Source organism: Macadamia integrifolia, chromosome 2 (assembly GCF_013358625.1).
Source record: "Macadamia integrifolia cultivar HAES 741 chromosome 2, SCU_Mint_v3, whole genome shotgun sequence".
NCBI lineage: Eukaryota > Viridiplantae > Streptophyta > Magnoliopsida > Proteales > Proteaceae > Macadamia > Macadamia integrifolia.
Window position 1 is genome coordinate 12,071,284 of NC_056558.1, and position 12,772 is coordinate 12,084,055.

At 37.0% G+C, this 12,772-nt stretch overlaps 1 protein-coding gene across 1 annotated transcript in view; it reads left to right on the forward strand.

The window, feature by feature from the left end:
- The window catches only part of LOC122063668 (ubiquitin carboxyl-terminal hydrolase 4-like), a 41,650-nt gene extending 29,220 nt beyond the window's left edge, over positions 1–12,430 (forward strand). The window contains exons 3-7 of the mRNA XM_042627365.1: positions 6,795–6,878; positions 8,848–8,997; positions 10,189–10,377; positions 10,682–10,863; positions 11,694–12,430. Coding sequence (XP_042483299.1) covers positions 6,795–6,878; positions 8,848–8,997; positions 10,189–10,377; positions 10,682–10,863; positions 11,694–12,102 — 1,014 coding nt within the window. The 3' untranslated portion in view covers positions 12,103–12,430. The remainder of the gene's footprint in view (positions 1–6,794; positions 6,879–8,847; positions 8,998–10,188; positions 10,378–10,681; positions 10,864–11,693) is intronic.
- The last annotated feature ends 342 nt before the right edge of the window (positions 12,431–12,772 follow it).

Sequence of the window (12,772 nt, forward strand, 5' to 3'; positions counted from 1 at the left end):
GGAAACCTAAATTAGCTAGTTCATGTACTCACCATTGAGTGTGGAGACCTCCCACATGAAAAACCCTAATTTAGTCAACCCAAAACCCTATAATTTGGGCAGTTGATCAAATTCCCTATAATCAATGTAACACCCTAAATCTCACCCCTTTACATTGGCTGTGAACAGGAAAGAGCAACAAATTGGAGAGGCCAACACTTAGCTTGGCTGGCAGTAGTGGAATGCTAGGAAGGAAAGAATGACCCAACATGTGCTTGTGCCTACTGCTAATGGTGTTGGAGGGATCAGCAAGAAAGTGGGCCAAGAGGTTAATTAATAACCTTGATAAGGTTGGATAATAGAATGACCCTAGGTGATGCCAAAATGACTAAATAATAAGATTTGAACAAGTTTGGATACATGTTGTTTACAACATGTTAGTATAATTGCCGTGATTCCAGCAAGGTTCATGTTCATGGCATTTTAGTCATTTTATATAACAATATCTGAAGATGATTTCTCCTACAAAATGACAGAGCATTGAGTTGTGAATCCAACGCAACTTGAATCATCTCAATCCGAGTTTGGACGAGAAAGATATGATCATTTTCGTAGACTGTCTGAACAGGCCAAGAAGCAGAGGTCAACCGGCAACTACCGGTTCAGTTCTGTTTTGCAGAATTTGACAGGTCTTTTGATGGCAGGGTGCAACCGGCAACCGCTGGATTTATCCAGAAATTCAATCGGCTAGCCAGATCAATTCCGGATGAAAAAAACTTAGCTGACAGAGAGCAAGCAGCAGTTGCTGGTTGGGTAAAAAGGGTGAAAAAAAAAAGATATAAAATGTATATTTTAATATTAAAAAAGGAGGGGTTATATAAAGGCCATCACCTCCTATATAACCTTTATTTCTCACATTCTATTCACCCTTTAGTAAGAGGAAGAAAGGAGAAAGAAGAAGAAGAAGAAGAAGAAGAGAGGAGAAGAAGAGAAGGGAAGAGAGAAATTGCGGTAGAGATCTATTTGCTTGGGAGATTGCTAGAGGATTCAGCAAAAAGGTAAGAAATCTTACCTAGATTAACTTCTAACAAGAGGGATTTTAGAAATAAAAGGGGGTTTATACTGATTTGGACTGGAATTTGTGAAAAGAGAGGAAATATGAAAATTTCAGTAACAACTCTACATAGAGTTTAATTTCTCTGAAATTGGTGGATTAAATTGGAAAGGAATGTAATAATTTAGTTAATTGATGTGTACACCATGACCGACTCCTATAGAGAGTGAGGATTCTCACTGATTCTCCTTAATTAGGAAAAATTCCTGTGGATGAGGAGAAAATCCATTCAATTTTACTGTTCTAAGGTCTGAAATTTACTTGCAAGGTAATTGAAGCTTAATTCTCCACATGCAAGGTGAAAATTCATTTTTGTTTCACTGTTTGAGGTCCAAGATTCACCTGTAAGGTGGGAATTGATGGTAGATCACATGCATGGTAAGATTAATGATGGATTTCAAACATGCAACCTCAAATTGAGGGTTTATCATGAAAATTGGTTTTATTTTACTATTGTATATGGAATTATATATATGTGAAATGAAATTTGAGATGGGATCTTCATTATTGAAGGCCGATTTAGAACTGGGAGACTGGGTTCCTTACTAGAAGCTCTGGAACAGAGAATTAATTTGAAATTGGAAAAAAAATCTCATCTCAATTTCACTAATTTGAGGGTATAGAGACAAATGCAAGAGATATTGAGTACGAATTCCATGCATGCTTATGGAATTGAGAATTTAGCATCAATTTTGAAGTTAAAATACTGATATCCACTCTAGGTTCATAAATTCATATGAGAAATTGGTTCAAATTGGGGGAAATCTGAAATTTCTACTGAATCTCATGCAAGACCGTAAGGATTTAAAATGAAATTTGTTAAATTGGACTTGAAGAGGAATTGTGGAGCATATAAGGGAGGTTATAGATGATCTTATTAAGGAGATATTAGGTAGTACTGTTAGGGGTAAATAAAAATTTACCTGATTTTAATACATGAGTATGATTGTTGATTTTTAGGAATTCCAGATAGCTGTGAGAGAGATTCCTCGGCACCAGGAGAGATTGTGGGCCCTGATATTCACTGTGAGTGGGTGCCCTTCTCGACCCCCATTCTTTTGGTGTGTTTATTAATGTTGAGCATGCATTACTTATTATATTTGTGCATTTGCATTGCATTACTTATTGTATTTGTGCATTTGCATTCATTTTCATCATTTGCATCTACTTGCATATTTGTGGTATGATGGATATGATGGTGGTGGAAATGTGGAAGGAAAAGTAAGTGAGATGGGTCACGTGCAGGTGCTCATGTGTGCATATATGGTTCGGATGATTTGTTGTGCACCATATAGAATTTTGGGCTAGGTATCAACCCCAAGTGCTACACCCCTTGTCCGTAGGGGGTTAGGTACGGACTAATCCCAATAAAAGTGATTGCCTGATCAACAGTGCACTGTGAGTGGTACGACGTACTGTACCAGTGGTGGATGTGATAGATGTGATGTGTGTGTGAGATAGGATCATAGTTGTCAAGGCGTCGCCAAGGCGTCGCCTAGGCGACGGCGACGCCTTGGTGTCCAGGCGGTTTGCCTGGGGCCTAGGCAACAGCCGCCTTGTTGCACTGCATGTCGCCTTGTGTTTCGGCACTTATTTATGCCAAATATCATTCAAGTAAATATTTTTTGTTTTATTTACTTAAGATATTATTCATAAATAAGCAAATACCCCCTATTTGAATCCAATAAAAATAGTTTAAAAATCAAATTCCAAAAGGAAAAAAAGTCAACCCCCCAGTCCAAGAACAAAAACTGGATTTTGGTTATAGGGACGATTTTCAACTTTTAAATGCTAGGGTTTTTCTCAATTATGAAAATTTTATAAATTCTATCATGTTAAAACATTGCTAAAAACCAAAAGTCCGGTAAAAAAATATTTTGTTTTGATATTCATAAAATTATTTTCATTCAGACAATTTTAACAGTACTCGCGCACTTAAAAATAAGTTTGACTGAAGCATAACTTTGTCATTGCAACTCAGATTTAAGTAATCTTAGACTTGTTAGAAAGCTGGTTTTATATTATAACTAATACAAAAAGTCTCATGTAAAAATAAAATCATTTGACCAGTCAAACTTATTATAAAATAAGAGCATTTCTCTAAATATTGATTTTTTATAACTTAATATGACTTAATGTTAATTTTTTATGATTTGATGTGGCTAAATGTTGATTTTTAATGACTTGATGTGGCTTAATCTTGATTTTTTATGATACAATGTATATATAACTTACTAAATAATGTTAGAAAATAGGAAAAATAAAAAATAACACTTGTTCGCCTAGTTTGCCTTAAGGCGGGCGCCTTCTCGCCTAAGCGCTTAGACAACCCTCCACCGCCTTGGTTCGCCTTGGCGCCGTGACAACTATGGATAGGATACAACGTACTGTATGCCTATGGTTATTGATATGGGGTTACCTTTTAGGGGTTAGCCGGGGGACCGAGGCTCTAACCGGGATTGGATGGCTCCTGCCTGCGGTGTAGCTTGTATTCTTGAGGCCCAACGTACAAGGTAGGGAATGCCACCTGCGTCAGTAGCACTTATATCCATAGGGGATGAGACTTAGTAATGGACTAAGAAATCTGAATAGTTAAATAAATGGATTCATGAGCATCATTCTATTGTGTGGAGCATGCATTGCAATGAATGCTTGTGTTTGTTTCTATCCCACCCTTCACTGAGCATCACCATGTGCTTACCCCCCATTTCTTTGTTCCATAGATGAGGAGAGCAGTCAGCTGCATGTTGATAATTCAGAGCATGATGACGTGGTTATGGATCAGTTGGCTTGTATTCCGGATTTTAATGATTTCATCCATGGGCATGACTGCGAATGTGATGATTGTGCATACGGTGGACAACAACATTGAGGACTGATGTATTTGATTATCCTTTTGTGTATATATGTGGATAGTGGTGAAAAATCAGTTTTTGTTGATACAAGTTGGAAGGAAAAACAACTGTTGGAAGAGATTTTGTGTAAATATTTGTTTTAGAATGGGATTAATGTATATATATATATACTATATATGTTATTGTGATTCATTGTATATATGGTATCAAGTATCGTATAGAAGCACTGGGTGGGTATTATCTATATTTGATTTTATATGATCTGTTTGCGAACTCTTATTATAATTTTAGCATATATAGTTGTGGTGTTGTGGACTCTCTTGGAGTAGGATCTTGGTTTGGCAGGCTGACTGGGTGCGGTGAGGTATCCAGTGCCTGCACACCTGTGCCATATAAAGGGCAAGGTAGGGTGTGACAATCAAACATCCTAACCTAACCTTAGGTTGGGGAAATAATGTAATGCACCTAGACTAAAGGTTTGGGATGGTCACAATTGGGTCTAGAGACCCTACACATGAAACCCAAATTGATTTCCCCAAATTGTAGCAACTTAAACCCTAAATTGGGGAAAATGATCAAGTCCCTAGAATCTAAGTAATCTAAGTAGCTAATTACACTACTCCTAAACTAAGTAGTGTATGTAGGTACTACCTACATGAAAACCAACCCTAGAACTCAAAACCCTAACTAGTAAACTAATCAAAAGAGGATAAAATGAGAAGTGGGGTTAGGATTATCGCCACATAGGGAATTAAACACACACAGAGTCACTCAAAAGGACCCAAGTGGCCTGTGGAGCAAGTCCGGACCATAGTTGTCACGGCGCCAAGGCAAACCAAGGTGGTGGAGGGTTGTCTAAGCGCTTAGGCGAGAAGGCGCCCGCCTTAAGGCGAACTAGGCGAACAAGTGTTATTTTTTATTTTTCCTATTTTCTAACATTATTTAGTAAGTTATATATACCTTGTATCATAAAAAATCAAGATTAAGCCACATCAAGTCATTAAAAATCAACATTTAGTCATATCAAATCATAAAAAATTAACATTAAGTCATATTAAGTTATAAAAAATCAACATTTAGAGAAATGCTCTTATTTTATAATAAGTTTGACTGGTCAAATGATTTTATTTTTACATGAGACTTTTTGTATTAGTTATAACATAAAACCAGCTTTCTAACAAGTCTAAGATTACTTAGATCTGAGTTGCAATGACAAAGTTATGCTTCAGTCAAACTTATTTTTAAGTGCGCGAATACTGTTAAAATTGCCTGAATGAAAATAATTTTATGAATATCAAAACAAAATATTATTTTATTGGACTTTTGGTTTTTAGCAATGTTTTAACATGATAGAATTTATAAAATTTTCATAATTGAGAAAAACCCCAGCATTTAAAATTTGAAAATCGTCCCTATAACCAAAATCCAGTTTTTGTTCTTGGACTGGGGGGTTAACTTTTTATCCTTTTGGAATTTGATTTTTAAACTATTTTTATTGGATTCAAATAGGGGGTATTTGCTTATTTATGAATAATATCTTAAGTAAATGAACATTTACTTGAATGATATTTGGCATAAATAAGTGCCGAAACGCAAGGCGACATGCATTGCAACAAGGCGGCTGTCGCCTAGGCCCCAGGAAAGCCGCCTGGACGCCTAGTCGTCACCTAGGCGACGCTTTGACAACTATGTTTCAAAGTCACACTAACTAGTCAATTCCATCTGGGAACACACTACACATATTTCAACTTTTGGGGGCTTAATGTATGAGATTATTCAAATTTTAGCATAAAATTCATACCCGCTGATTTAAAATATTATATCCATGTTAGCTTGGTTCCCAAGCAAAACCTATATTTACATTTTTATTGTTTCTGGTTTTGAAACCTCATCTTGCTAGAGATACAAGCCTGTTAGCAAATTTTGCAATACCACTTTGGTCCATGTGGGGTCTCTAATCCAGCCGAGACCATTAACATCAGTTCAATGTGTCAAATTTTGAGTAATGCTTTGTCAAAACACCTAGGATTGTTTGGGAATGTCCTCTACGTATCAATGACATGTCGTTAAGGAAACCGCTGGATGAAATTGGTGCTTGAGGAACGTGAAATCTTACTTCATCAAGGTGGTGGCAGAAAGGATATGTATTTTCATAACAGTTTTGTGTGACCATGACGAACTTACAAACAGCTTAAACCTAGCACTTTGCAGAGTATTTAGATTTTTGACATGGTTGACATCTGTGCTCCATGTTTGGTGGTGCCTTGACTCTCTGGTGTTTTCTGGGAATTGTCCCTATTATTGTATTTGATGCCAATTTATTTAGTGAGGGTTCATGTAACTTGGAAAAACAAGTTGATGGTACCTGGTGTGGAAGCTACTTGATTCTGATGCTCATATTTGAGTGAAGGTTTACATAAAATGAAAAAAACCAAGGGGATGGCATGTGATATGGAAACTTTTAGGTTGATGAGAAAGTTTAGGGTTTATGTAAAATGAAAAAAGTAAGGAGATGGTAGGGGAGGATGGTATGTGATGTAGGAGTTTCCCAGGTTCAAGCCGTGGTGTTCTTGCAAATACAAATGATTATTTTTATGTTGGTGTACCAACATAATGCGTAGAAATGTGCCTAGTCACTAGTCTTTTATTATTTAATGAGATTTAGCGATTATGATGTGGTAAAATGTTTCCTGGTGGCACACCTAGGAAGGTATCTCTTGATGGGCATCTTGAGAGCTGTCAGATTAAATTGGGTGGCCCTCTTTCATAATCTTCCTCTTTGACTCTTGCAACTGGAATGTGGTAATCTGCAACTCCTGTGATTAGCAATTGGATTCCTGTGTCAGGATTCTGGCAACTGGAACTCTGATGACTCTTATCTCGTGATCTCTGCGGTGACCATGTTCACAGTTGGTCTTTACGAGTTTCAGGTCTTGTTTATGGTTTAACGTTCAAAATTTTTCGTGGAGCTTTAGGCTATTTTTATAATGATCTCATTGGAGAAAAGGAAGAGGTGAAGGAAAGAAGAAGAAGAGTAAAAGATGGGCATGGATAGATGGAATTTCATATCCTATTCAAGGGCATCTAACCCACACATCAAGAGATACCTTCTGGTGTGCCAACCAGAAAACCCATACCTTCATTGGTTTTTTATTAATTTAAGTAAATTGGGATTTGCTATTTACATAGTACTTATCCTGTTTTACTCTTTTAATAAATGTGGGTTATCGCAAAATTCTAACCAGAAAGGCTTTTAGCATTGTCTATTTGGCCAAGTTGGAACAGATTAGGATTCAGTTGGGCTTTTATGGAGCAGCATCATAGCTCAGGTTTTGGTTGAACAAAATTGTGGATTGGAAGTTCTTGCTGGAAATATTTATCTCGACTGTAGGGGATACTTTATTGGCTATTGTTGCTGCTATTGACTGCTGTTACTGCCATCATCATCGCCATTCTTGCTATTTGAGCCTCTATTATTTTTGATTCACCACAGATCTAGATGAGGTCTTTTGAGGCCTTGTCAGTTCTTTAATTATTGAGTATATGTTCGTTCATGTTGAATTGTTTTTTCTTGGTTGATTTGCAAAGAATTATTGATTCCACCATTATCCTTAGATACATCCTTGATTTCTTTGCAAGATTTATGGAAAAATGAGATTTAATTCTAAGAAGATTACATCCTTTTCCTATACATATCATACCAGCCAAACCCTTTTTTTTTAAATACCAACACCAACAAAACCTAAGGAGTAGTCTTATGTCTCCCATACCCTGTCCTTGGAACATGCTCTTACAGATTTTCATAGGATTTTGAAATTCTCACACCTATCATTTATTTCTTCCTCGTAATCCTATTTGAAAAACCTAATATTCTTCCTTGTATTTCATTTTTCTTGACTTTGAACGTACCATTAATATAAAGCATTTTTTTGACTTTGCAAAGCCATGTTGGAGGTGTATTGTTTTCATACCACATCAAGATGCCATGTGGAATGTACTCAGAGAAACTGCTCTCGTTATACTGTTATTTTTGAAATTTGGTAAATTACAAAAAGTTGTAGGAGCCAAGTAACACATACGAACGCAGTTAATGATAAATAGTTCAGATGAAAGCGCCTCCACTAATGAATCTGCAGTAAACTGTGTCTAAAGACATTTATGTTGACATAAGCTAATCCATCTTATGTCATGTTGTAAGCAAGAATAATTGATGCTGCAATGAGCTGGGTTTTGTAGATCATTTCGACCACTTGAATGGTTCATGGCTGTGGTTTTGATCTGGTCAAGCTAAAAGAGGAACATCAGATGTTTTATTGGCATTTTTATTAGTAAATTTTCTTTTGAGGTAATAGAAATGTTAACCTTTATTGTAAAGGTGAATTTGGCAAAGAAAAAAATGTTCACTTAAAGGCAAAGTGAGCATTCAGTTCCTTATAAGGTGGTATTGCTCCCAGGGATGTGGGCAAAGCTTTTTCCTGGCAGCAAATGCATGTCTTGAGTTTCTATGGCTCTGTTCAAATCTCTATAATGTCTGGCTCTTGACAAGAGGACCAACACCTCAACACTGATAGCTCTTTAATTAGCGGTTGAGGAGATTTAGGTTTTTGTCAGAATAATGGGTGCTCTTTCTCTCTAGTGTTACCAAAAATCTAAGATTGTCTGGTGGATTGACTTGGTTACATTCTTTATGAGGTAAATCACAGTTGACTAGTAAATTCTCAGGGTTTGATGGCATGTTCTGATCTTCTGTATGGCTTCTTGCTGCATTTTCAATCCTCTGTATCTTGGATATCTTGTTCTCATTATTTTTTTTTCTTAAATAACACTTAAGCTTACAATGGGAAAGATTTGGCTTATTCTAATCTTGACAGTGTTAACTTGTTATTTTTAGAAATTAAGAGTGGCCATGGAGATTTCCTTTCATCAATATTTTGGTGTTCGTTTATGCAGATAAGTTCTCAGAAGAAGAAAACGGGTGTCATCGCTCCAAAGCGTTTTGTCCAGAGAGTGAAGAAACAGAATGAACTTTTCCGCAGCTACATGCACCAGGTATATTTTTAATGTGGAAACGGGCATGTGTTTGTTTCAAAACCACAGAAGCTGAAGTCATGATTTGGGAGTGGGGAAAATGGCAAATCCGGTACATAGTGTATCAACTAGAATCCTTCTCGTACTATTTTGTGGTTTTACCTTTGAAGTACTTCTGATTTGAATGATTACTAGGAGCCATCTTAGCTGGCAGCCTAACATTTAGTTGACCTATTGCAGTCAAGCCTGAGCTTTGTGTTTTCTAGCACAGCTTTCCCCTAAAAAGAGAGATTCTGTGAAGTGAAGTTGAATGTTTCACATAGTCATAAATTCAAATCCCCATAGAGCGCCTTTTTGAATTGTTCGATAGCTTGAAATCCATCTTGCAGACATCTTACCTGTTCGATGGTTGAGAATGCTATAAATGGCCTTGGTGTTGGGTTAGGAAAATTAGTATACTAACAATAGGACCATTTGATTAGTCAACTGACTAAATCCATGGCCAAATCATGCGTGATAGTCAGATCCCAACTGTATCCTTGTAGGATCTGTCCAATCAAATAGGTTTCAGCTTAGCATTTGCATTGCTTATTTCAATTGCCTTGCACGGCATTCAATGATGTATAAGAAATTCCAGAGATCTATGATTAGTATGAGGTCTCCTGGATGCTTTGACGTATAAGCGCATGGAGTTGTCTGATTTTATGTTAGATCAGGTGGACTGGTGGAGGTGTTATGGCTTCATGGAAATTACCTGCTTTTATATTCTATATTTCTCTCACAAGCCTGTACAAGTACTGTCTTCATGGAAAGTACCTGCTTTTATATTCTATATTTATCTCACAAATCTGTACAAGTACTGTGTTATTTGACCTCTAATATACACTGGAATTACCTGTCATAGTTAGAATCCATTCCGATAGCTAAAGCTAAAATTTACTTTAAAATGTAGAGCATCCATCTGTAAGCAATGGAATATAAAATCTGCCCATCGAGCCTAAATTGAAGCCACAAATTCAATCCAAATTGAGTGTGCACAGACTCAACAAACAAAATAATGTTGAATTCTTACTCGAAATGAGTTCCAAAAATTCTTCTTTTAGCATGCCAATCTGCACTTGTATCAAGGCAGCTCTCTTTGAAAAAATTGTGTACTGTAACAAGTTCATAATGAAATTATGTTCCTGCTTTTCTTTTCTTTTTTTTTTGTAGGATGCCCATGAATTTTTGAACTTCTTGCTTAATGAGCTTGTTGACATACTGGAGAAAGAGTCCCAAGCTACAAAAAGTTCTTCTGAGACTTCATCACCATCAGAAAAGATTGCAAATGGGCCAAAGAATGCTCAAGCCAATGGTGCTCAAAAGGAGCCATTGGTTACCTGGGTTCATAAAAATTTTCAGGTGAATAATCTCCCAAATACAACCTTTCTCCTTAAAATTTAGTTTCCTCAAATTTTGACTTACATATGGGCATACCTGTGCATCAAACCCAATAGTCAATGGCAGCAATTTAGCTCTTGCCAAGTTGCAAAAGCCCAAAGACTGATAACAGGAAATGAGTAGCCCTGGTCATGCATGAGTAGACTTAATGCATTGTCTACTGCATTGTTTAGTCTATATCATCATCTACATGAGTCTGTGTGTCTGTGTGTGTTTCTCTACCCCTTTATTCAATCTGTGGCATTGATGGTGTATGTAAATGCAGGGTATTCTGACCAATGAGACAAGGTGCTTAAGATGTGAGACAGTCACAGCAAGGGATGAAACATTTTTAGACTTGAGCCTTGATATTGAACAGAACAGCTCAATCACAAGCTGTCTCAAGAATTTCAGTTCTACAGAAACGTTGAATGCGGAAGATAAGTTCTTCTGTGACAAGTGCTGCAGGTACCTTAATTCCTTTAGTAAATTTTACCCTTACCTTGTTAGATATAGAATGATAGTTCCCTGTATGCCTGCCATTGAGCCAAATTTCATATGCACCATGACCAGAGATGCATCTGGTCAGTGATGTTTCAGTCTAACCTGGATTAATGAATGAATGGGCCATTAGGGCCTACCAAGTAACATATGCTGGCACAGATAAAATAACGATGTTATTTAGCTGTTAAACCTTATGGATTAGCTGTTTTTCCACTTTTGCTATTGATAATCTTGACTTGTTTTATTGTTGGTTCACATGAAAGGACTAGTCCTGTGTTAGCTATTCCAACTTGACAGCACAGTACAGGTTTTGAGGACATATGAATTAAGTTTGTTCATCTTTTATGGTTAGGAATTCTGTCGCTGTAAAAAAACTTCAAGCATGTGCAAGGATACTGAAATTCAAATTGACTACTATCGCTGATAGTCTGTCACCTACAAGTTATTCTCCTCTTAAATTTTGACCTGGTTTCGCTATCCTTTTATTTTAGGTGTTTAATTGTTCTTTGGTTATCTAATCTATGGAATCCTCCTAATATGAATTCCACCATGCATTATTTCTTCCCTATCTTGGTTGATTAGTTTTGCCTGGGCAACCTACATGGGACCCACTGAATCCTGGGTTTCAGGTGCTCTTCTAAATGGAGTTAATGTACAATGCACTTAGAAATAGCAAATTCTTCTGCTCTTTGTCTGAGACTAGTTTTCAGATGAAGAGTAAAGTTTGGCCAAATAGTTTTCTATGTTGGGTTTCTATTCAAACCATTATATATGATGATATTTTCCTGTTACAGTTTGCAGGAAGCCCAGAAGAGGATGAAGATCAAAAAGCCACCTCACATCCTGGTTATCCATCTGAAGCGCTTCAAGTACATAGAGCAACTTGGACGGTACAAAAAGCTATCTTACCGTGTTGTGTTCCCGTTGGAACTGAAGCTCAGCAACACGGTAGAAGATGCAGACCTTGAGTATTCTCTCTTTGCAGTGGTTGTCCATGTTGGTAGTGGGCCCAACCATGGACATTATGTTAGCCTTGTGAAGAGTCACAACCACTGGTTGTTTTTTGATGATGAGAATGTGGAGATGATAGATGAATCTGCTGTACAGACATTCTTTGGGTCTGCACAGGAATACTCTAGCAACACAGACCATGGATACATCCTGTTCTATGAGAGCCTTGCTAACAATAATAGCAAGAGTTGAAGGGACTTCAAATTTATGGTGAGATTTTTTTCAGTTAAGGAGATGGGTATTTGCTTCTTTTATTAGCTCCTTTTCTTGTTACATCTGTTCCTTTTTACTCTTTTTCATATTTAACTTGTGGGAGAGCTCTCGAATATCATTGAGATGAGATATGATATATTGAAGTGATTGCTGTGTACAGTGGATGGTGGAAGCTCACTGTCCTTTGGTGTGTTCATCAATAAGACAAAAGGAATGTAAATGGTGATGAGAGTTTCAGAGACACTTGTATTTTTTCACTGTCGAGAATATTTGATTTATAGTAGAAATGCAATACAATTGCTCCCAATATCTTTTCTCATTTATTGGTACTGTCTGAATATGCTCTCATAGCCATGACATATTTATAAAGCAGACGACCTAAAACTGGTCAAGTCAGTGGAAATCACTGGTGTAATTGTAACATATACTGGATTCTCTTGGTTATTTTTTTATTTTTGCTTTAAACCCAGGAGAAGTGCCACATTTTTGCAGGTCCTGGGGATACAGAGATGCTTAGATCCTGTTGAATGGGAAGAGGACAGTGATTTAGACATGTCAAACTTAAGAGTTAGTATGACATTTTGACAAATCCTTGCGTCTCCAAACACCCCTCCACCCCAACCCCCACCTCCACCACCACCCCCCCCCC